At 34.7% G+C, this 27546-nt stretch overlaps 2 protein-coding genes across 2 annotated transcripts in view; one reads left to right on the plus strand and one right to left on the minus strand.

Moving 5' to 3' along the window:
• The window catches only part of LOC134744939 (mucin-5AC-like), a 403822-nt gene that overhangs the window by 159921 nt on the left and 216355 nt on the right, over positions 1 to 27546 (plus strand). The gene's annotated exons all lie outside the window — the stretch shown is intronic.
• On the minus strand, positions 3696 to 27384 carry LOC134744664 (circadian clock-controlled protein daywake-like). The gene is made up of 5 exons (XM_063678566.1): positions 27016 to 27384; positions 16407 to 16626; positions 5593 to 5723; positions 4710 to 4865; positions 3696 to 3874 (listed from the first exon to the last, which is right to left on the minus strand). Exons 1-5 carry the CDS (start codon positions 27089 to 27091, stop codon positions 3708 to 3710), a joined length of 750 nt encoding a protein of 249 aa, XP_063534636.1. The 5' UTR covers positions 27092 to 27384; the 3' UTR covers positions 3696 to 3707.

The following is a 27546-nucleotide window of genomic DNA, read 5'->3' on the forward strand; positions in this document are numbered from 1 at the left end:
TTTCTTGAGGGTACTTTCAATTAACAATTTAGGTAAAAGTATAGTTTTAGGGTTCCGTACCCGAAGGGTAAAAACGGGACCCTATTACTAAGACTCCGCCGTCCGTCCGTCCGTATGTCTGTCAGTCCGTCTGGCTCATGAATCGTGATAGCTAGACAGTTAAATTTTTCACAGATGATGTATTTATGTTGCCGCTATAACAACAAATACTAAAAACAAAATAAAATAAATATTTAAGTGGGGCTCCCATACAACAAACGTGATTTTTTTTGCCGTTTTTTTTGCGTAATGGTACGGAACCCTTCGTGCGCGAGTCCGACTCGCACTTCGCCGGTATTTTTATGTATTGAGGAGTTAAATAACAAAATGGAATTGAAATGGAAAATTGTATAACAAATCCATTTGTCCATATATTATGATTGTTTATGGTAAACCCTACGAGGATATAACCAACGGAGACGCCATGTCTGTAATTTGCTGTACAAAAAAGTCTGCCAATTTTTGCGGGGGAGGGAACGTCAAATGTATACGTAACGTCAAAATAGCCATGTCAGATAAACGTCAGTCCATACATTGTGTATAACCAATAGCCGACTTTTTTCGACAAAGGGGAACGCTTGTTACTGTTAATGGCTATTCCGTTTGGTTATATCCTCCTAGGTGTAGCAGGATCGTGTAGAAATTAATAGACAAACGTGGAATTCCTATTCATCCAAGTTTCGTATCAAGAGAATGTCCCCTGGAAAATTGTAAGCGCTCAATCTGGATTCAGTAAGTATTTTCTACAAGAAGATTGAATTTTTCCGCAAAGGTATGTTGTACTTTTTTGTGTAGAATTTAATAAGCTTTAATGTTGCCTGACACCATATTTCCATAGATTACGTAGATTCAGAGTAAATTGCGATTTTTCCAGGAAGGCACACATTTTCCAAGATGTAATATCAAAAGAATAGAGCCAAAAGGCTAATCCTATCAATAAGACAACATCCAGTAGTTACGTAACATTTTATTTATATAAACTTTGCGCTACTTGTACCTACCAGTAAACAAATTGAAACTATGTTAAATACAAAGGATTTTAAACCTTAGTAAAACAAACATTTTTATCCATAAATAACTTAAACTATGAGTTAGTTACAGTTTTATTCGTGGTATTCTTTTTATACTTATCTGAGAATTAGAATCAAGATTTGAAGTACCTATCAAAAAGTCTATTCTTGAAATAATGTTTTGCATTCAACTTTACATTTTACACTGGTAATTAATTGCTTACTTTGATAGTCAAAATAATTTTCGTTGTCTTGTTTCTGACCACTCTGTCACGTTTCTATTTTTATCTTTAACTATCAAATATATAAAAAAACTTGAGTGCTATTGCATGTTTTTCTAGCTGTATAGGTAGATTATAATTCTCTTGAGAAAAATTAAAAACTAATTTTCACCCCATACAAAAAGCTCCACTCCGTCACATTTTTTCGGGACAAAACAAAAGACATCGAAAAGAAATTTGACCCAATTATAACGAATCAAAATCTCGACATGCAGCCGCAGAATTGTTACCTATGTAACAGAGCTCATGTGGCTATATTTTCATCTCTATCATGAGACCAGTGCATTGATACATTAACACTGAACTTGCATTATTACTTTAACTTAGATAAGGTGGGGTAAGGCTATCACCGGGATAAGAGTATCACTTGACTTATACCGTTATCCGTGATTACTTTTTGTATTGTTTTCGAGTTCCCGATCTTTCGACGTATAAGTCTAGTGAAACTAATAACCGTGAATAATTCAAAACTGTATCACTTGTATGGAATTCTCATACTGTTAGTCTTGTCTTGCCCCGAGCAAAATTAACTAAGTTATTCTTGCCCCACCTTATCTGTATATCAAATTTCTGCCGAGGCCTGCATGTGATCTGTTGACTAATGAATAAAAGAATGATACTGATTAATACAAAAAAAGTTTTGATAGTTAAATTTCAGTACCGTACATTTTTTTATACCACTGTCGGTGGCAAACAAGCATACGGCCCGCCTGTTGGTAAGCCACCGTAGCCAATGGACGCCTGCAACTCCAGAGGTTGTCGACCCTTTAAAAACCTCCGTACCGTACATGTTTAAATTGACTCCGATTGCAATTTTCATGGTAGTCAGAAGTATAATTTATTGCAAAATTATACATTTGATATACTTACAGTAAATTACCCAATATCACCATTCTTTCAGTGATTGTTTTAATTAACGTTAGGTTGTTATTTCTCAAATTAGAACTGAAATTGTTTAATTTTATTGTCTTTCTTACACAGAAATAGTGTTCTATATAGCCAACATCAAACACATATACGGTTTTTTTAATTATATTTTATATCATTTTAATTGAATATTTTTTTAACTTGTTGAGGAAGAAGCGGTTCAGATCGGATCACTGAATAGAAGTATATCGTATCTGTATCGTAGCCGGGCTCTGAAAAACGGTAACAATTAGGTTTACCAAATACCACAACAACTGGCAAGAGTTTACAATAGCAAGGGAAATATTTATACAGCACTTAGCCTAAATTCTAGAAGATATGTACTATGACATTTTTTTCAGTAGGTAATGGTATTTTCACCACACCACACGGTAAAGGCTCTCTTGATTATTCTAAAACTGATGAGAAAGTTGTTTTTCATCCACATGTGGGGCAAAGTAATCTGATGTAAATTTTGAGTTATTTCCTTGAATTGCCCTTTATTAAATGATGATTTTGAATGATAAATATTTAATAACGTTCATTTGGATTTGATTTGATTTTGTTTGTTATTTTACAGTTAGTATTTTCCTCGCATTGGTGTGATGAAAAATTTTGTGTGTCACCCGGTAGCAAAACTTGTTTAAACCTCGTGCCTTGAAACCCTCGCAATGCTCAAGATGCACCTTTTCGAACCACTGCTACGCTCGTGGTTCAATTTTGGGATCTTTCGCTTGCTCGGGTATCAATATTAGCACAAGCGGTTAAACAACAACTTTGCCCCTTTGTAAAACAAATAACTATTAAAACATAGTTTAATTTTACGATACATGTGATGTTTACATTTTACAATCCTATTCCTCAATACTTGACAATTATTAAATATATACTACATTGAATATAATCTCTTTTAATTAACTCCTGTTTCGTATATACAAATTGCTTAATTAAAGATTTAAAAAGCCTCGATTTAAGGCTACGTAAAGGTGGTTTTTAATTCTCACATTCAACTTAAAATAATTAAATCGATTGCTAATATCAACACTTACTCAGTCCGCTATCAGAATGAATAGGAACCAACGTAGTTTGAAAAAGTTGTTTATAATTTACCGATCTTAAGTACTTATTTGCCTTGTCTTTAATACCTCCAATGGAAAATAGTTACAAATCGTACCTATGTCCAAGTTTTGTTAGGTATTAAAGATAATGAATTACTACATTAATAATTATGCCAGATTCAACTCTACTTGGCTGTCATACAAATAGTTTGTAGTGAGTATATAAAAATTAGAAGAGCATTTATTATAAAACTCCAATGACTTTACTAATATTCTGTATCAATCATTTTAACGTAATTTTCATGCCAGTGATAATAATTAAAAGTCCATTCTCATCACGAACCGGATAACACCACACGGTTTTAAACAAATCAGTGGTAGGTATAATCGATTGATTTTTTAAATTATTATTTTCAATATTTAGGAATGGGTACGTAAAGCAGCTCATCGTAGGGCACAGCGTTGAAAAACTTCGTTGCTGTGGACACTACGACGTTCATGGCATAGTCTACGACCGGTTTGCCGAATTCTTCTGTGACTGTTCTCCAGTTTTCATTCAGGAATACGAGAACTGTGTTACCTGAAAAATGTTTTAACATTGTAATCAATAGATAGTAATAGGTAATATTAAAACATGTTTAGAAAATATATGTAGGCCCTACATGTAGGTAATATGTGTATTTTGCCCTTGTTATGGGAATCACCTTGAATATTGCAATGTAATATTTAACAGCAAAACTAAAAACGCCTGCCCGGATGAGGTCTATTCAAGACGAGTAAAATTGCCAGACCTGTGAAATATCTACAGGCATTTATCGAACACCTAGGGTTTATTCATGAACGGTAAATAACAATACAAACATAATTATAATGTACTAAACAATAGAAATGACCTATTTCAAAGATAAACATTTGTGCTTTGTGCTCGGATAGCTGTCAACGGGCAGGGTGTTCAGAAGGCCGGCCGTATTGCCTCCTCGCTAAATGACGACACAAAATATACTTATTCACTGTGCGTAATAGTGTCCCGCCATCTGTAGAGAACACGGGCTCGATTCTAAAGTTTCAGCCCCAAACGCCTCGAAAACCGAAAACTTACGAGTAACTGCTTCTTAAGGAGCATTAAATTATTTGCGGTGTTTGAGGTTATATAAGAGGCCGAGGTGGGAGGCGTTTATAAAATTTTGTAATAATTGGTGTACTTAGTTAGGAAATCTACAATTAACTTAATTATTAATATTGCATCTAAGTTTTCCAAGTTAGAAAACTGATATGTTATAAAGTCTACGTTATACATATAAACTCTCAATTTAACAGTATAGAGACTGTAACTATACATTTAAATATGCAACTTCTCCAAACATTTAATAAAGTACTTTCTCAACTCATAACTCAGAAACATTAAATTCACTTACTTAATTCGGGATTTCCCTTGAAGAGATTGGTGATGTTGTAGAAAATTCTATCACCATAGTCGAAAGTGTATCTATAACTCTTGATGCCGAAGTGGTCGCGGCCCTCGTTGTCTTTGTAGTATTTAGTCTTGATGTCCATTTTGATAACGGAGTTCACTGAAAAAAAAGTAAGTACTTTTTAGATAGAAATAAAAACACAATATTCATAATCTAATAAGCTCATCGTCTAAAGGCATAAAAATAGCTTCTTTGGAAAAACGAGACACTTTTCTGAAAATAAATTACTTATATAGTGCGATATATATATATATATATATATATATATACTAGGAGCAAATACCTAGGGACTCCGTGCACCCTAAAAGAGGCAGTTAGCAACCTCAAAACATTGCTAGGCTTCATGGAGGAGCTGGGGTGGTTAGAGTAGCGCTACCTCGTTTCACGCAAAATAGGCACAATAGTTGTAGAATTGCGGAAAAATACCCAGAAAGACTAACTAGTGCGGCATAATAAACGCAAACGTTTAATGCAAATAAATGATTTATGATTTATAAAATAGTAGAAATTAAAAAGAATGGAATTAAAGAAATTCCATACTAAATTGTAGCCATGTTAAAGCATTTTACGTCAAAAATGTGAACATACATACATAGGAAGTAGCGCCCTCAATAATTTTCTACAATTTCTTGTCGGACTATTATAGCTATAGACGCCTAGTTATTCTAAAAATGGTAAGAAGTGAAAAAGCGCAACAACAACAAAGTACCGTTATCGTCCGCGTCAACGCTGCAACAGCGGTCAGCGCATACAACAGCAAGGCTGCTGCATTCGGCATCCATATAACATTTATATTTTTCTATATTTAGTTGATACAAATACTTACCGATTTTGATCTTAGCGTCGCCTTCTCCATTGATGGGGAAGAGAAGCAGCCTGCCGACCGCCGTGTATTTTCCCTTGATGGTGATGTTGCATCGCACCTGCAGCTGGAAAACGTTCTTCTCCAGATAAGCCCTGGAAATTAAACATAAGTAATTTCTTAAATTTGAATTCTCACAAATTCTACACTGCCACCATCACGCGTAAAATAATTAAGTAATTATAAACTATAATCTGGAATTCGTTGAAACGGTAAACAAATGAAGAAGTATTCCAGTGGCCGCTACGTCTGTTAATCGTAGTTGGGCAGAATATTGAAGTAGGTAGGTAACCTATGAGATTTTTTTAGGTTAAGAGAACATAAAATAAACTATTGTATAAGATTATTTTATTACATGCTGTCAGCACTATTGAGTTTTTAAATATCGAAACGGTTTAGGTATATGTTAGAATCGCATAAGAGCATGCAATGAAACTAGAATACGTATAAAATACTATGTACCAACTTAAAAACCCCCAAAAATCACCAATAAACAGAAAATCATTAGGTACATACTTATAAATTATCAACAGGCAAAGAGCAGTATGAAATAGTAGATTCTACAACAAGGGCATAAAGCGATCCATTTTTATCCGAGGCAATTTATTGGTCCGAGCGCAGCGAACCTACCTACAAATTAACTAACACTATTTAAAATACCACAATTTCAAGGGACACAAGCACATTCGAAACAGTGGACGATTTTTTTGCAAGGTTACGTTCATTGAACCTTCAAGTTTAAGTTCTCACAGGCACTACAGCAACAAAAGGTTCGCTCAAAGTCGGTTTACGCAACTGAGAATAATGCACCGCGCCGGTAATTGCTGTGAGGCAATCTGCGTGGGATGCCTACATGACCGGGCCACAGAGGACTGATCTGCACAGAGTTATAAATTTTCATATCTCATGCTCTGAAAGTGGGTCGTTGTTGTTCTAAAAAGTGTGCAGAAAGTGATACGTTTCTGCTTTAGTACAGAAAAGCAGTGTACTCCTCTGCGTCCCCATCCCATGAGCAACTGGTTGGAAACAAAATGGAAAAATAGTGTCTTTATTTCCCCGCCTGGTACAATTGGTAATTGTGCTAATTTTACTAATCCCGCATTGAATCTTTTTTATCAAAAATGATGTAAGTAAATTGTTAAAAATATAAGTTAGTCTAAAAACATTCATTTACATGAAAGATATACAGTGGTAAATTATTCTTGATTTCTTTTGTTGAATTGTATTTATTCGATTTCATAAGGTAAGGCCAGGGATGAAAAGAAATACACCAGAAATATTTTTTGAACCTTACACTTGCGTAAATGAGCAAAGGCAGAATCTTATACAGCCACAGTTAAACGTTTGTACGATATAAAATCGGTTTTTAAAGTTAATCTACAAACCTATAATAATGCAAAAACATCCGTAATTTCGTGTTACTAACTTCAAACTAGTGTGTAGCTGGCGATAAAACTTGATCGACGTGTTGGAAGTACGTACAAATTCAAATAATAAGTGTATTGAAACTGTTAGCAACACTGTTTGTAAGGATCATTATTTATTATAGCTTATATTTTGATCATTTTTACTTTTACGATTAGCTTAAAAAAGAGTATCAGTTGACCCTTCCTTGTCACTGGTTCCCGCCATCTTGAATTGTTATTAAAAGGCGGGTACACTGTGATAAGGGGCAGTTCGTGTACAGACGAGTTACAGTGTAGACGTCTTGGAATATTTATTGTAAATTGGTGGTTATTATGTTGGTAACGAAAGAATAAAGTTAAAATATTGGTACAAGTATTAGTTTTCATCATCAACCCGGTGGTAACCTAACAATCAGAAGCTGGATCCAACAAAAATCGATAAGATTTTGTTTTGCCACGCCCCACGAACGTAAGGTTTTCTTTCCGTTGGTATCAGTGAGTAAAACATTATTTACCGGAAAGTATGTTAAATTATGGTAAGTCAGTCATAATTTTTATGTATTTCTTTTACCTTCTTTCATTTTAAATAAAACTGGTTAGATAATCTATCGTCGTCTAAGATAATATCATTTAATGTAGTAATTTTGGCATATGTATGTGAAGAAAGAACGTACGAACAAATAACAGGTATTCTCAGTAATAATAAAAAATTAAAAATATGAAATTTTAAAATCTACAGTTGTCTATTAAGCGTTTTTTAATACAGCATAGGAGCTAGTGAAAAGTCGATCGTGTCATTAGAATGTTTCTTATTTTTATTTTATGAAAATCGATTGTACGATGCTGTAACACATCGATTATTTCAAGTTCAGGCTAAGGATGCATTGTTTAGTTTTCTGCGTAGCAAAATAGCAGTAGTGTAATAGCAGACTACAGTAGGATATTGTTTTATACACATTAAAAATTTACGATCTGCTGCATCTTTGAGGTCAGTTTGTGGTACTAAAATAGGCTAGATGACAAATTTTCTTTAATGGTATCAATCGATCAGGTTTATTTTTAGGATCATATTCATATTCCTTTATTGATAAAATTACAAATTTTACATGTCATAAATATTAACAAGTAAATATCAGTTAATTACAATTCATCCAATGTCTATATGGGACCCATTGCATTAAAGCAATACAAAAGTCAGAATTGATAGTCAAAGTCCGACAGTCGTACTTCACTCGCGAAACGGTCCTAACAAAAAGATATGAACGTGACGTCAAGGTCACTGTGAGCCCAACTTAAATGTATGGAAAATAAGTAAAATTGCGATTTTGTCTGTGAAATATTGCGTTTATGCATATCGTTGCTATACAATCTTTTTTTGGATAAAATGTAACCTTACTTTATTCCTTTTTGGAAGTTGAAAAAACTAGATTTTGAAACTTAGATCCTGTATTTTCTTATCATTTCCATATATTATTTTAATATCCATATTATTGCGATTAATTGCTCATTTGCTATCTATTTTACTAGATTATGTTATACAATTTAACATGTGTCATCATCCCTATTGTATAAATACACTACTTAGTAGCCGTGAAACCGATGAGTGAACTAAAATGATAACTTGTCAATTTTATTGAATATCTCTTAATTAATGCTGCGTTTGAATAAGAAAAGCCTCGAGTTCCAAGTGGTTAAACGCGATTTGCGTCAGTGTCATAATTGTCCCGAATGCAATCTGTTCTTAAACTAAAATAAGCCTCAAATATTTTCATAAGGAATTAATGATGTAGCTGTCGAAAAACGAACCTTATTCTAATTTTGCCAACTCTGGTATGTTAAATCTCCAAGTTATGGAGCAGAGCATATGTCTTATTTTCCATATTGTACACTCCTCATGATATATATATATCTCGTAACTTTATGCGCTGAGCATTCAATTATTTTTGTGTCAATGTACCCAACTACTTATGTAACCCAATATTCATATGCAAATAAATCACTCATCATTCATACGAGGTCGTTGGGAAGTCGATATTATTATTTGATTAACTCGCATATTTTGAAAATTAAAAAACTCATTTTCCCGTTTTCTATTATTTATTGAGAATATTTTGAATATCGTATAGTGTATTATATGGCAGTAACTACATTTTATTATTTATGTTTTGTAATAATACTAATTCATACGTAAATAAAAAAAATAAGGGACCTTAATTGGAATCATATAATATGAATATAATGCGAAAAAATGGGCCTTGCCCCGCTGCCGGCGGCCAGGTTAGGTTTTTTATATTGTGTTTATATATTTTTTGTACTGTTTTGTAAGTGCTTTTATATTTTACTTTAATATCCATATTATAAAAACACTAACTTAAGATGAAAGACAAATATAGAGAAAATATTATAATGCGTAATATGTAGTCGGTTATGTAGTCGTCACATGTACTCATATGTAGTCATATGTAGTCACATGTAGAGTCACATGTAGAGTCACATGTAGAGTCACATGTAGAGTCACTTGTAGAGTCACATGTAGAGTCACATGTAGAGTCACATGTAGAGTCACTTGTAGTCACATGTAGAGTCACTGGTAGTCACATGTAGTCACATGTAGAGTCATATGTACAGTCAGAGCTATGTAGTTACATGTAGAGTCATATGTACAGTCAGAGCTATATTGAGTAATTCTCATAAATAGAAATGATGGCGTACGTGTAGACGCTAGTATCAGTAAATACGAACATACATCTTGTGAAATCGATGTGTATAGTGGATGAACATGTGAGACCTTGAAGTGCGTGGATGAAGGCGCTAGACTTTTATTACAACTCTCATAAACATATTTACAACACTAAAATAAGGAGTCAACCATGTAAATATGTATAACATACAAATAAACAATAATAATAAAAGGAAAAACTTAATAACGTCGCTACACGCTAATATGTGGAGTTCTCATTCAAGTGCAATTTAGATTAAAACTGAATAAATTACAGATAATGTGAATGAAATATCATATTACATGTGTTATACATTACTCGTACTTGTATTTTTGTGTACACCTACAAAAAAAATAAGACGAAGGAGTTATACACTTGACTAATAAAAGGAACGCAGCGTTACTATCGCTCGTTCATAAATATAAAGGAAATCGATATACGCGTACATTAGTGATACCTGTTTTCTTAATGTTCAATTTGAACTTGAGCGCGTTAGCCATAGAGTTGAGACATTCCATATATATATGAAAACTCTGCTTATTACTGAGGAGATATGATAAAATCTTTGCAAAAGAAATAACATGATCTTATAAGTTTCGTTCATAAGAGAATCTCATTTCTTCCATTATTTAAATCACCATAGTGACATGTAATTATGTACATATAAAATAGTAATTAATAAGGTGCTTCGTTTTCAATATGCTGTTTCTGTTCAATATTATCTTGACAAGTAAGCATGATGTAAATTCTAGTCTCATATTTTATATTCTAATATGTAGTGTGTTTGATAACTGATAATTCAGAAGAAAGTACCACTTATCCAAATGTCAATTTCAATACAACAAATAAATTGACAAAAAAGTCTTAATTTAATAACGGTTCTTAATTTGAATAATTATTTACGAATACCTATCTCGATATAGTAAAATAGTATTAAAAATAATATGCAAGATAAATTGTATTCGACATATATACCCAAACTTTATTTTGCCCAGGGTTTTATACGTGAATTATGACAGTAATATTAATAAAGTCTTGTTTTCGTAAAGCCAAAATAATAATAAATAAAAAAAGATATTCCAAGCATACGTATTGAAATAATTACATGCATTAATTGTGGAATCTGGAATTTAGTCTGAATAACGAATTAGGATAACAAATGCACCGTAAACAAAACCCCTAATACAAACCCGTATTACAAATTGTTTCTAAAAAAAATACGATTATATTTGGAAATTAAATACTTTTAATAAAGTAATTAATTAAAGTCATCTTTTTTTGTGACATGGAATTTGTTCTTGTAATGAATCACTCGTTAGTTTATTTGATGTTCTTAAATTTGGTTGAGTATTCATGAGTCTTTAATGGCTATAATAATGACCTAAAGCGGGTAACCGTCAAAGTAATATAATTTAAAAGAAATTATCGAATAATCCTGATATTGAAACGGGACTTACTCGTTTACACTTCCGTTTATTAAGTATATGAATGAAATATTGTCAAATAATGGGTAGCCTAAACCAAACAACATAATTTGTTACTCATAATTATTATTATTATCAAGAGGTTTTTTATCTCAGCATATGCTTGCATTCATGTTGACTACGGGTTGGACCCGAAGATATAAAATCAAAACCATGCATTGTTTATATAGGTGTAAGACTTATTATGTTAAACTTTCATTATTAAACGTTATTGCACAATACATGATATAATACATGACTAAATGACTAATAAATTGTGGACTATGTGGCTTTAATAATTAGGTAAAATACTTGGTAGCCATGTCGTTTATGTACGAAAATATCTGAAACGTGTAGCAATATTAATCCATTACAAGCTTAAATCGATATGACTACTAAACCAACAAATGAAATAAATCAATAAAATAAAACCACGAGTCTTAAGTATTCAATAATAATTTGAAGGGAAGTCTTGAAATATCGTCAATACCAAAGGGTTTACTATTGCTCAACTGCTGTTGACAATAGGAACATCGTAATATGGACAATATTCAACATTAAGTACTGCCTTACTGTTGGTTGTTAACTTATTAAAAATATTTGATAGATGAAAGGGTTATTTAGGATAGTACATACATCTTGATAATTATTAAAGATCTTACTATTAATTTTTTTAATAATAAGGTATATTTGTTGTCTGATCTCTATTTGGTACCTGCGAGGACATGTTATTCCAGGTTGCTTTATTATTATTAAAAGATATATATTTGCTATCGCAAACTTCTGGCGATTTGTGAATACATAGTTAAAAAAAAAACTCGTGACCAGCTCAAACTTGATGACCAATGTCATTAAATAAAGTGTAACTAAAAAATAATACTAATAATATTTACATGATTAGAATAAGCGCAACATAGTCTGCGTTATATGTAGTATTTATGTTGGTGTGATATTTAATACATTTATATTCAATTCAGGTACTGAAATATGCCGTATACTGCGGTGATCAGTGATTAGGCAAGAAAATATATCTGAACTGAAATATGCCGTGAATTCGGTGATCAGTGATGATACGAAAATGAATGTTTATGCTGAAATATGCCGTATACTGCGGTGATCAGTGATTAAACAAGAAATTATATCTGAACTGAAATATGCCGTGAATTCGGTGATCAGTGATGATACGAAAATGAATGTTTATGCTGAAATATGCCGTGAATTCGGTGATCAGTGATGATACGAAAATGAATGTTTATGCTGAAATATGCCGTGAATTCGGTGATCAGTGATGATACGAAAATGAATGTTTATGCTGAAATATGCCGTATACTGCGGTGATCAGTGATTAATCAAGAAAAATTATATCTGAACTGAAATATGCCGTGAATTCGGTGATCGGTGATGATACGATAATGAATGTTTGTGCTGAAATATGCTGTGCAATGCGGTGATCAGTGAATAAATGAAAGAAAATGTTTGTTCTGAAATATGCCGTGTAATGCGGTGATCAGTGACAAAATGAGAATGAATGTTTGTACTGAAATATCATCATTATTTCTGTTTTGGAAATGTACCTGTCGTTTAACGTGACAAGACTGGCGGATACCTTTAAATAATCACTTAATCCCCTTTTGTCGATGATGATGATAATTTAATGATGGAAAAAGACAGATCAAAAAGAAGTCTCAATAAGTCACAGAGGATATTAAACGCTTCCTGAGCGTTGTTCGAGCTAATAAACTCATAAAAGGAGAGAGCCTTTATACTATCATGAAACTTTCTATAAATAATCTCTACAATAGTCTTGATTTCATTAAAGGTTTAAAGCAATTGATTGTGCCAGGTCATGATCAGATGATTCAAGTTGCGTTTTGAGTATGAGATCTCGTCTACGGTGACGTAACGCGTATATATAAGAAGGAAGGTGAGATCTCGTCTACGGTGACGAGTACACATAAGAATGCATAAGTGCTCTCGTCTACAGTGACGTGTACAAATAAGAGGGAACGTGTGATCTCGTCTACGATGACGAGTACACATAAGAAGGTATGAGTGATCACGTCTACGGTGACGAGTACACATAAGAAGGTATAGATGATCTCGTCTACGGTGAATTAGACACATGAGAAGGAGTGTGTGACCTCATCTACGGTGACGTCCACCAAAGAAGGAGCGTGTGATCACGTTAAAGGTGACGTGCACACTTGCAAGGAATCGACGTCTACGCTGAAAAATTGTATAAATAAATCGACGACGATGAGTGTGCAAGTTTTGAAATAATGGATTGGATTATAAAAGTGATACATTGTCCTAGAAAGTCTTATTTTATTTTAGTTTCATTTTTATATGCTTATTGCTTATTAATGATGTATAAGATTAAAGTTACATTTTAGAAGACTAGTCTTGTTAGACGTGTTTATTGAAATTAAATCCTTAATTTTGAGTGTCAATTTGTCTATTTTGCAAAAACTTAATTTTGCACGTAATATCATATAATATAACAAATAAAAGTGTACTCGTCAAGATAATTAATTATTAGTATAAGTACTCATGTAAGTGAATTGTAATATTCTTATGAGTAATAAAATTCTTTAAACCTAATTTTGTAGAGATTCAAAATAATTGTATGAGGCCATACGCCTTTTGTAGAATGGCCGAGCATTAATCGGAATTCGGAATAGGGACATTCCTACATCAGAATGGCCGTCTGTTAGCAACACTGTTTGTAAGGATCATTATTTATTATAGCTTATATTTTGATCATTTTTACTTTTACGATTAGCTTAAAAAAGAGTATCAGTTGACCCTTCCTTGTCACTGGTTCCCGCCATCTTGAATTGTTATTAAAAGGCGGGTACACTGTGATAAGGGGCAGTTCGTGTACAGACGAGTTACAGTGTAGACGTCTTGGAATATTTATTGTAAATTGGTGGTTATTATGTTGGTAACGAAAGAATAAAGTTAAAATATTGGTACAAGTATTAGTTTTCATCATCAACCCGGTGGTAACCTAACAAAACTCAAACAAGCGTTTATCTAGAATTAGTCGACAATAACCGATGTTTAAGATATAACCATTTTGAATTGCAAAATCGCCACGAAAATACATTTTATACTAGATTTCTTTCAAAATCAGTGCGACGCAGAACAAAACAACAAATCTGTCTAACGAGTGACGTCACGTGACGTTTCGAAAAATGGCGTTGCGTTTCACTCATTAGTTTTTGCGCACAATTTTTGTACTTTTTATGTGTTATTTAAAGCAGTTAAATGATAATTTAATAACGGAAATGCATTTGTAACAAACATCCAAATAAAAAATATTTGGTTCAAATTTAAACTTCATGCATGAGGCTAATAGGCCCCTAAAGCAGTGTTTAAAAGTCGTTTAAGAAAGTTCATGGCCAACTGCAGTATAAGTTACATGATGATAGAACTGAGGAAAAGTCATGCATGCCCGAACGCTATCTGATAGATCGCCGATCGCTTAATATTACTCTGCATAGTTTTATTCTCCGAAACCAAACCGCTCCGTCGTTGTCCCGCCAGTACGTTGTAAATAGGACTCACTATGATGTTGAGTTCGTTGTAATTCATTTCAATGAGCTTTGTGTAAGTAATGTTAAAGGCCGTAAAATTATTTAAAATCTACTACTTCCTTAAATGATAATAATTTAAAATTATTGTTTGAAATGAAAACAGAAACAATTAATCATATCCAATCACACGTTATTAATACGTCACTCTGTTACACGATGTGCACGTATTTACAGCAATAATTTTATTATAAGAATTGAAAAGTTAGAGTCATTAAGTATAATAATAATTTGACTTTTTTGATATAATGCACCTGTGGATGCATCCATTTCGTATCTTGACACTTTTTTCCTCTCTAATATTTTTCTCAAAAGAAAAGACCGTCAACCGGGACAAATATTTCATGCTAAAAGGGGGGGTTGCGTCAGGGGAAGGGGAGGGGACGCTAGTGTGCGTAAAGTACCATACCTAAAGGTATCATACTCCGTTCATTTAATACTGACTATAATTTGTTTGTCTTCCCCATACATTAGAACATAACTTGACCGAATCAATAATAAAACATCAAAAGAAGCTTGGCATATTTTTAAATTGTTTGTTTCCGATGGGTAATAAAATCAGTTGGCACTGTGATAATAGGTACACGATACTTAAGTCCAAAACTTCCACATCATTCAAGTATAATTTTAAAATTTAGTTACCTTGGATAGCACAAAATATAAAATTGCGATATTTTATGTTTATAAATTAAATAACTGTGAAAAAATAGTGTCAAGGTCGTCAATGATGACATGTTAAACCGGTTGATCGTCCGTTGTTCGAGAAAGTGTTTCCACATTTCTGGACTTGTTTGATTTATTAAAATAAAGGTTACACGATGTCCTTACTTCAACTTCAGTAACATGAACGGAGAATATTCATTTATTTTTGAGTAGTCATTACCATATCATGTTAAAGTCCATAGCTTGAATATATATTTTGGTGAAATCAAGCATACATTTTTACATAGTATATTATTTTGTATGCGTAATTTATGTTTAATTGGTGCCGTATTGAGACAAATATTACCTTCTTGTCGATATTCATCTTTTTTTCGTACGTCATATTGTATGTTGGAAAATAATTATTTAATATTGTCTTCGGTTACCGCGATAGTTACTCATAAATAATTATTTCTTAAATTGTTAATCCCTCGACGTGAAATATTTGAGTTCGTCTTGAATTACGCCCCATGAACATAGATTTGAGCCTAAAAATAAATATACCATAGAAGACGCAAATGCATCTACTCCGCGTGTCCGAACCCCGACCAAGCGTCGAGGTTGACCGTCGCTCTTTAGAGTCCACGCGCGTCAGTTGTTGCAGCCGGACGTCCGTGAAAACTTAAAAAATGCTTCGTTGCATGATAAAAAACTGCAACAGCCCAAAAATTGCGAGCAACCAAAGGCAAGAACATATTTCCTATCACAGATAAGTAATTTTAAACTATATTATGCGTACATTTTGTATGAAAAAGTCGGCACGCTTGGTTTCAATACATATCGTGGTATTTGCGTCATCTAGCGTATATATTAAATCTGTGCTAACGGTCATGTCTCTAGCGATTTAGGGTTCGGACTTTCGGAGCTCCAAAAACAACAATTTCAACTTACTCAACATTCAGCACTTGGCATTTCCTCAGTCCCGTTGCTTTTCCATCCAGAAAGGTGACTTTTACTCCAGGCAGTTGGATGGGCAATTCGTCAATAACAAACGGATCCAGGGAAGGCACCCCGATGTCCGGCAGGCCTTTTGTAAAGGGTATGACTGCATCTTGGGTAGCTTTTATCAGGCAGGCCGGCTCAGTGTTGTTGCAGGGATGAATGAAATCCGCTGTAATATTAAAATAAACAGTGTTACTTTATGGTAGCTTATCGAAATGACTAAAAGCAGCTGAATTATCAGTACAGATATTATGGCCGTATTTGTCTAAATGACGTGTGTCTGTATCTTGTAATCCCGTGGTGTTAAAAAATAACACAAATTTATATAACTGATGATGGTCGTATAAAAAACGTCGAATTAACGCGATAATTAACGCGTTTCCCGGTAGTGTGGCCCCATCAGCATAAAAGTCGTAGTATTTTCGTATTAAACCAAGCGTCCTTACGATTTGCCATTCTAATGTTAGCCATGTTTTACGTCTATTTAAACTGCATTAAACTAAATCTGTCATGTTGCAATATTTCATGTTCGATATTACTTCACGGCATTCACGCAAGGATTTAAGGAGCATATAGAATGGTAAACACAATAAAAATAGATTATTTAGCTTTTTACCAACGACACTTGAATCGAAATCTAAGCGAACTTCGTTGTAGTATAAAGGTGTCTATTGAAATGCCTAGCCTAACATGTCACAGGATTTTTTTAATCAATCTGCTGTTTCAATAAAGTTCATTTTGGGAATTCGAATAATATAAGTTGAAACTATAGTCTGAATACAATAATTTATTTTATCAAACCGCAAAATATCTTCGCTTTAACACCAGTAAATTCCGTCGATTATTGTGTAATTCGCGAAAACGCCACTCAGGCACGCAAAACTAATTCCCATGCATCGCATACGATAGGATAGGGAGCATGATTCAACGCGCGAGGTATCTTATTATACTTAAGTGCAGGAGGCAAATAATAAACAAAAGGGTCAACTGTCTCCCGGACCGCTTTTAGCTCCTTTGAACAGCTCAAATAAAATTTTCCTGAAGGCATATTCAATCAAACTTGCCTTTCGATATAACCATTATGAGGCCTATAGGGCAATTCGAACGTACACTAGACATGAAAACGATATCTGAATGGTGTCATTTTTTTAAAATCATATTTTATCATTATCATTGGCGCGTTCATCGTGCCATCAAAATGATATCTAAATAATGTCAGTCACGCGTGGGTCTCGTTCGCGCCAATACATGTACGGACAAGTACGAGCGAAATGCACGAGTCAGTAATGTATGGCACGTATTTAACCGGTCAACTGCAACAACAACAACGATGTGTTTAATATAATTACTTAGATGTAAACAACTATATGACAACAAATATTAAAAATCATACGCTTTACAATAATAAATGCCAATTTATTATTTAGTCGCCAAACTATAATTTCGAGATCCCAAATTATAATTTTTTGTGGCTTGAATTGATGCCAGTTTTTTTTAAATAATATGATGCTTATATTTAGAGCTAATATAAATTTTTAGGCTCTAAAATATTAATGCACGGCCAAATTATATTATTATATGCCCAATGAAAGTTCCTGTTTAATATTTTAGTTGCCCGGTTAATAATAAGCCGTAATGTATTACTGACTCGTGCACAGTTGCACACCCATGGAAGTGGGTGTGTACACCCATATACATACATACTCATACAAATGTGTATGCAGGGGTGCCAAGCCAATAGCTTAGCTGACTGTACGTTAACCCAAGTGACGGCCTCGAAACGACATCGCTAGGTACGTCACTGCTAATTCACCATATGCAATCGCCCTTAGTTATAATGACTGCCTGATTTTAGGTTAAGTTGGGAAGGCAGTGTGACAAGGTCCTTTTAATTATCTGTGAGTTATTATTATGGCTACGTGTAGTGTAGTTAACCTTTTTGTATGTATGAACACGACATGTGATGGCGAATTAATGATGTACTAGGTGCTTATTTATAGCCGGTTAATTTATCTTGCTTTAATAACTCGTACATGGCGACACATTACTTTACTTTAACTAAAGTGGCAATATCACCAATAAACCTATCGATTAGGTGATTTGCAACTTGTTGACTGTATCTTAGAACGGACTGCGAGTATATATTTTTTTATACCACGACGGTGGCAAACAAGCATACGGCCCGCCTGATGGTAAGCAGTCACCGTAGCCTATGGATGCCTGCAACACCAGAGATATTACATGCGCGTTGCCGACCCTTTAACCCTTAAATGCATGATTTTTTGTATAACTTTTTAATAAATTGAAATAGATGTGTCATGCTGTATAAAAGTAATAAATGTGATTTTGGATAGCTGCATATTGAGCCACGGACCATCAAATATACGATGCATATATACATCATTATGCATTTAAGGGTTAAAAACCTGTACACTCCTTTTTTGAAGAACCCCATACTGTAGTCCCTCGGGAAATCCTCGGCAGGTCGTATTTTCTTGCGGTTTTAGTAATTTCTTGCGGTTTCAGTCTTGCAAGTGCTTTTTTAGGGTTCCGTACCTCAAAAGGAAAAAACGGAACCCTTATAGGATCACTCGTGCGTCTGTCTGTCTGTCCGTCTGTCTGTCTGTCCGTCTGTCTGTCTGTCTGTCCGTCTGTCACAGCCTATTTTCTCCGAAACTACTGGACCAATTAAGTTGAAATTTGGTACACATATGTAAGTTTGTGACCCAAAGATGGACATGTAACGTAAACATATTAATTTTAAACACGGGGGCCACTTTTGGGGGGTAAATGAGAAAATTAAAAAATAAAGTTTGTCAAACTATATCGTGTTACATATCAGAAGAAAGAGCTCTTTGTGAGAATCTCAAATATATTTTTTTATAGACATTTCACATAAAAGATACATTGTTTAAATTGTGTAATGTGCGGAACCCTTGGAACGCGAGTCCGACTCGCACTTGGCCGGTTCTTTTTATCAACGAGCGTCATCTTGGCTAGGACTTCAGAACTCAATGTCCAGTTAAATTCATTACAGTATTATTTTCTACGAGATCTAAAAAAATCCAACAGTGATACGTGAAATTGAGCGAAGTCCCGCGCATCAAATTCAAAATTCAAACTGGTTTTTCAATGACTGCTATGATTACACACTCTTGCTGCGAAATATTGTTATTTTCATTACAATAAAAATGATTTTTGTAAAATGTAAAGTTTTTTAAAGGGTCGGCAACGCGAAAACGTGGAAACGCAAATATGTAGCTACCTCTCAAAACAAACGCGACCTTCAAAAAAGAAGAATAGCGACTGAGAAGGCCGTCTGGCTTTTGACACATTACAGATCAGTCGTAACAACGCGTTTAACCAGAGAGCGGCCTTGACCGCTGCGCTGTCGCAACCGGACCCAAACAAACTGCATACAGAGGCGGTATGCTGGTTTTAAAATCGGATAGGTTTCGATATTGATATGATCGCTCACGCTAATTGCACTGCGAGTCGTGTCATTGGGCATCTCGCGCGTACTTATTTTTGCGCTAACTTGCTGCCAACTTCTAGCGTGATGGGCTTCTGCGGCATCCAACGCGCCTTGGCGCGTCGCTAGCTTCTCAGCGTGGTGCGTTGACGTCGCCTTCCACTGTAAGGCACAGCTGCGTCCCTAAGGTTCTTCAACGTGGGTCCGCTCGCAAACCAGTTTCTGCGGGTTGTTCTCAGCCTGGCTTAGCGAAGCTAGGGCTTGATGGGCGCCCGCCTTCTTCGACCTGCAATCCGCCCGCTACTACCGGTATCGGCGCTCTTCGGATAACATCGTCAACCATGGTTTTTGCGAGTGCAATGAACTTTAGTATCTGATTCTGGCCAGTCTTGCGTCCCGTTTCATTGTAACATTGGACTCCGCTCTTTAGCGGCCCACCTATTTTGTGATTTAGTGGCATGACTTGTAAGTAGGGTCTCCTTAGTTAATAAATTGCATGTTCTCTATCTGGCCTTGTTAATAATACAATCCCTGCCAAATTCCCAGAATTATTACTAATTAGGACTACTACAAGTAGCCCTTGTACTTCAATGGTCTGGTGCTTCGCTGCGAGCATCCTATCTAGGCACTTATTTCTTAATACTGCTACCTATTTTTAAAATAGCTTACATAACAGGGCAATTATTACCATTTTTATTTACTACACACTAGGCTTTCGCCTGTGTGATGTGTCTTATTGAAAAAATTAAATATTATTAGTGACGTAGATTATTTATTTATTAGTTTTAAACAGCTACTTTCTTTAAAAACTGACATTTTTTTTATCAGCCTACTTTGGTGTCCCACTGCTGGGCAAAGGCCTCCCCTCGTTTTCTCCACTCGACCCTGTCATCGGCATTTTCCCACCATTTAGGGTAGAATGCGTCCAAGTCGTCCCGCCATCTCCTTTTTGAAAACTGACATTACAACAACAATTATATACTTACATGGCTTTTATAGATATTATACAGGGTGGCTAAAAAAAGGTGCATTCTCATTGCCAGGAAGGTTTTGCGATTATACTGAGCAACCATTACTGTATAAAAATTTGGCTGTTTCATAAGTTTAGGCTGGTCAATATTCTTTGGGAGGGTAAATTTTTTTTCGCGATTTCGTGGTTGGTCCCTTAGTAAAAGTTGCTCATTATAATCCCAAAACCTCCCTGGCAACGGCAATGCACTTATTTTTTAGTCATCTTGTATAATAATTTTACTGCCAAACGATTGGTTGCTTGAATAGGTACAATCAGTTGCAAAAAGCTTTTATAGGTAGTAGGCATACTAAAATGTGAGAATTATCTAATAAGCTGCAGAAATATCTACCAAATGCAAAATATTTGCCTGGTCCTACTATTAGGTAAATTAAAAAAAACATTAGCAGTAACAAAAATAGATGACCTACGATAATGCCGTTTAAGCTGCATTTACCAGAACAAAAGATACAATGACCTTACATTTATATGAGACCTTGAATTTGCTTCTGACTGGACATAGCTATCCATAATTATAATCAGTGTAATCTGTTACACAAGAACAATTAGCAACTTATCTTTGTGGCCTTCTTTTTATAATTTAAAGGAGGAAATTAGGTACCATGCGTCCTGTTTTAAACTGTTGTGCATCCAAAATATCCGACCGTTAACTAGTTTTTTGTAATTACTTTGACATTGAGATTCATAAATATTGTAGGAGCCAACGACGGGACGTCTTAGTTACAAAAAAAGTAGTTCTGGTTTCCTAGGATAGCGGTGCCGTCATGCCGTCTCCACACAAAATACTATTCCATCCATATACTTATATTTTGTATGGAGACGGCTGCTCAGCTATATGACGGCACCATTTTCGCTTAGCAGAACGTAGTGAACACACACTAGTGCCCTCTTTGACCCATTACAGGTACAGCCTGTATAGTTATATTTACCTACTTTTATTTATTGATAATCTGGAATTTTTATTATTTATATTGAGAACATAAACTGCAACTTAATTTAAATACGGACAATATGCAAATTATGTAAATTCATGTGGTGCTTATGTAAGCGTAAACCAGAAGTAATTAAAGCTGACGTGACTCTGAAAACATATTGTTTTCTTTACCCATGAAAACTGTCACTGAACCGAATAATGCGAGACTAACTTTTGAAAACTCCGAACCAAATCACTACCGGGTATGTGTATCTGTATGCAGATTTAATTCGGTGCTCACGGCTCACGGCTACTTACTGGAATTTTATAATTAAGTTACTACAAAAAGTTACTTTTTGTATAAGGCTTACAAAGCTACTAAAAGCACATTAAAAGCATGTGACATAAGTCCCCACAATGTTTAGATGAGTCAAATAGAAACTCAACCTGCAAGGTGGATGGTTTGACTCGTGTTTACGATTAGTTAATATATTATACGTGAGCATACGTTTTTCATAACACTTGCAAGGAAATAAACGAGATGGCCGTGATGTCACACAACTTGTGAGAATTCTTCAACCTTTTTTAGCAGTGTAATTTTAAGAATTGGCCTATCAGGCCAAGGGCAAGTTAAGCAATTGGGTCATAAATGCCCGGCAGCTAGATACTATTTTCCTGGGGTCGGCATCGGTAGCCTTATAGTATATCGCTTATCTATAATATTCTCTTTCTTATGTAATATAGAATTGTGGCCCTAAGAAACCGCAACAGAGAGGATCGTTCACATATGAATACCCCGATAATACTTTAGCAACTTGCCTCAACGACTTGCCAATAAAACCTAAGTCTAACCTTTAATAAAACCATAAATCGTATTCTATCCCATCATTAAAGTTTAAATTCCTAAACGTGGCTATCAGTGACTGCAAAACTTTGTAAGTGCTCATTAAAGTGGTATTAAAAAGTCTCTACCGTACAGAAGGACATAAAAGGACGTTATAAGAAGCGGGGAAAGCGATAAATAAGATAAGGTCGGTTCGTAATCAATCCTGAGCGCCGATATAGCGTTGATGAGGGCTGGTATTAACCGTGACTTTGCTTTTCTATTCTATCTTTAAAAGCTTTGCCAGATTACTGGACTTTTTCCTGTTTTTTGTCATACTATTTGTAAATATTGCTGCCTATTGACGAATCTGCAAGTAAATATTTGACCTATAGAAAGGCGACATCATTAAAAATCTTCTCTTCATTTCCCAAGCGCATGTTGAGTGATGAGGCAGGTTGCGGATCGAACTTTTCCAATACCTAAGTTGGAAAAGTCCTTCAACATTTCTGGAAATTTTTACTAGCAATAAAGGAAGTTACACAGTTTCGTTCCTCATATGAAAAAGTGTGCGCAATTCATTTCGGACACCGGGCTCGTTCATTAGCTAATAGGTACTTCTGCTGCTGCTGTATATATCCATTGTATTAAATTTTAAATAACAAAAGTGAAAAAGGAAGTATGTAGTTAATATGGTTTAAAACCCGCGAATTCGAGTTCAGGGAATAACCTTATACGATCAGAAATGAGGTCGACAGGTTTCCTAGTCCTATGACGAAGGTAAGATAACAACTTGCAATACTTTTGTACTCCAATACAAATATTCTATGTATAATTTCAAGCCGATGGTCATCTACATTAGTAATACTATTTGAAAAACGAGGTATTCACCTAGCTACATTTGTTTTTGTGACTTCCTTCCTTCCTTACTACCCCCACTCAAAATAGTGCCGAAATATTGGGATTGGGAATATTATAAGTACTAACCAAAACAAAATGTTCCTGGTAAAAACTCCCTTTTAGTTTAATACTTGTAATAAATGGTCTTATTATTGCACTTCTTAATAGAATAAACAATATAAAAATACACAAAAATTAAAATAAGAGGTTGACAGGCGTTCTTATTGCTAAAGCGATCGATGTTCATTAAAAATGTTTTTTATTTGTTGGTATTAAATCGCAATTTCGTTTTCGCAGTGACCTACTTACTCGCTTTTGCGATTAAGAATTTAAATTAAATGTGTGTGACTAAGAAGGGTCCACATTTATGATGATGATGATGATGATGCTATTTATTTAATTGTGAAATAGAAATAGAAATAGAAATAGAAATAATTTTATTTGCAGAAAAAGGGTACAATAATTGTCTTAGGTTAAATGTACATTACATACAATCGTTTCACCTTCTTCAGCTGTTTAAACAGCATGCAAATTTACACATCGTTAATAATGAATTAAACCATGCAAATAAAAAACTATAAGGTACAGAAATTTTTCAAGCGTACATTATTTTAATTTAACTTTAAAGATAATACATTAGGCTAAAAATATAAAGAACGAACAACAGTAAATTAAACATTATGTACAATTAGTGAAATCATCATTTTACTCTTTATAGGCAATATAATCACTAATGTTGTAGAAGCAGTGATCAAGAAGCCATTTCCTTAGAGTTGTGTTAAACTTATTGCCTTCAAGTGATTTTATTTGAACAGGTAAATTATTTATTATAGATTTTTATACTCATGTTATAAGCATTTTTTCTGTATATATCTGTCATACATCGTGGCTGATGTAAGATATCTTTGTATTGTGTTCTTGGGTTAAGTGAACACATGTCTGTACGCTTTTGGAAATATTTTGGGTATTTCTTTGAAAAATTACAGATTTTTAGTATATACATACAAGCTAGAGGTAATATGTTCATCTGTTTAAAAAGTAGTTTGCAACTAGTCCGTATATGAGCATTTGCTATAGCACGCACGCATTTCTTTTGGAGTTTGAATACCCTTTCGACATCAACAGAGTTACCCCATAGAATAAGGCCGTAATTAAGTATGGATGAGACGTAGCCATGATAAGCAGAGAGAGCTGCTTCACAAGAAACAGAAAGTCGTAATTTTCGTAGTGCAAAAATGAAACGGTCAAGTTTTGAGCATACGGAGTTAATTTGTTCCTTCCAATTTAAAAATGAGTCAATATTTAAACCTAAGAATTTTATGTTACCTGTTTTAAGTAATGCAAAGTCGTTAATATTAATATTGAGTTGAGGAGGTATTGATCCATACGAGTGAAATTGCATATAGTGTGTTTTGCTGAGGTTAATCAAGAGATTATTATTTGTTATCCATCTATTTATGTCTGTTAAAGCATTATTAATATCTGATTCATAGGTATTTTGATCATGACCACTAACTATGATAGTTGTGTCATCAGCGAAAAGTATGGATTTAGGTTTGGTCGAAGCAGGAAGATCATTATCCATATATCATGTTCGCGAATCTTTTTGCGTAACGCGTCGATGCTACGTGCGTGACTGAGATACCTAACTGAGGTTCCTAAATACGCTAATATTATACAAATTAGACGCATCATCTATAAATCAGATTGAATCTGAATTATATTTAGGTTAAGAGAAGACAAACAGAATAAAGATATAAGTCCAGGTCAAAGCATTTCACGTTAATCATTTTCACCTTTTGTATGCCGAGACTGGTAAATAGTTATCGAGCATCATTGCTAGTGCTGCCAAACAAATATTGATGACTGATCATGACTAACTACTCCCATAAGGAATTTGAGCCAGATTTTTTTATTGACATCTCTGTATCTTCTGCAGTAGCGGTATCATGGTCGCATTTTTTTTATCACCTTTCATGCCATGCGTCACTTTTGCACTTATACATATAGGTATTTGTTAGAATGTGACAGGCATAAAGAGCCGACCATCTTAGCCCTCCTGTATTAGGTATCAATTGTCGAAGATGCTTGTATTGTCTCATTATGTCACCCACATATTAAAAATTTTGCCGTTTTGTGGTGTTCATAATATAACTTCCTCCTCATTTATTAATTGTTAGTAGAATCGTCTCATTTTGTACCTAATTATCATTTTGAACACGCCCGCTTAGCTACTTCTACTGCTGATTGTACGTAGCAGAGCGGCATGGGGCGCGGCTTTCAAATCGGTTGTGGTGGAGGAGGCTTTACCAGTTCCGCTTTAATGCATCAAAACTTGGTGAGCAAGCCCTTGGGTACATTTGCGGTGAAATTCAAGGGTGTGTATACTGTGTATGTGAATGTAGCCCCCAACATTGCCCAGCAGTTGGTCGTATGCAATAAGTGATTGCGATGATGAAGCCCGTTGAGGACTTACAATTTCAACTTTAAAGTCATTGATATACCACATACAAGAGGTTAAAGTCTCAATAAATCATAGTAAATGTGCATGTATTAGTAGCTAAGTAAAGTAGTTGAAGACAGGAAATGAAATATTTGTCGTTGCCGTGCCGTTGCCGCGGCACGCATGTCGTTGTTGGGCAAGTGCGCAACCGAGTTTTATTTGATGCGCCATTATGTGCTAAATTACTAAATTGTAAAACGGGACTTAGTCGCGTAGGTATTTAAGTTTTAAGATTTACCTCCGACGTTTCGACGACGGCGTCGTCCCGTGGTCTCGGAGATATCGACAGTCGATAAATGATTAGAACGTTCAATCCGTCACTTACTTTATCAAAGAGATCGACAATGACATCGACCGTGTCAACGCTGCACCAGTTACACCACAACACTATGTTACAGTTGCAATCCAAATCGCAACAGTAATTCAGGTTCAGTTGCCATCCGAATACTTACTTACTTGTCATACTTAAAAAAGGTTCAGAACGGAATTTAATAATTTGGTCCAGGAAAATTACTAAATTAAAATGGAAAAATCTGTTGATATTTTTTTTGTTCATAATTCTCAAATGAAGCATTGTCTATTTCCATGGCATTGCATGGTATTAATGTAAATAAATTTTGTTCTCATTTAAATTGAAAATAACGCATTCATTGTCAATTATACTCACGATATATCCCATAAACCTCTAAAACCGGTTAACAAATATGCACCATCTATTCCATGTTGCAATAGACATTTGTCATTCCTTATTTCACAATCAAACTCCGGATAGGTATACACAATTGCTAACAAATAATGCGCCGTATTGCAATTATTGCAATTAGGTTATCGAACATAAATTATACTCAGGATTTACCGCCTGGCCTGAAAACGCATCCTTCCCTAGCCCTAAGGTTAAGTAATTAAAGAAAACTCACGTGCTAATTTTGCCGAGCAATCACTAACGAAGGTCGCAGCCGCGAGGAAAGTGAAAACCAAAACATACGCGCACATTGCGAATACGCACGCACTGGCCGGCGCAGAAATCGGAAATAAAAAAAACAATGCGGCGTCCGAATCGAGGACCACAGACTGACTGAATGGTGACCCTGCTGGCTTCGCGCGCTTACTTCTTATGTAAATTGAAACGAGTTCTTTCTCATTTTCGGTTGCACAAATTCGGTTAGCTCTTTGCCAATGTGAAGCCTGCTTTTCACGCAACACTGGTCGCTAATCCGCTTTATAAATTGTGTTCGCATTTGGTATCGCATGAAGATAGCCGTTTTTACGATATCGTGAAAATGAGATAAGTAGGTAATAGACCTCCAGATTTGCGAATTTAACACAGACGTAAAAAATGTAATGCATTGTTGCTTAGAACCTAACTGGTAAATACGGTACTCATACTCATACTCATACTCACTTTTTTATAGTTATAAAATAAACCTTTCCATCCCAGAAAAAAACAT

This window comes from Cydia strobilella, chromosome 10 (assembly GCF_947568885.1).
Source record: "Cydia strobilella chromosome 10, ilCydStro3.1, whole genome shotgun sequence".
Lineage (NCBI taxonomy): Eukaryota > Metazoa > Arthropoda > Insecta > Lepidoptera > Tortricidae > Cydia > Cydia strobilella.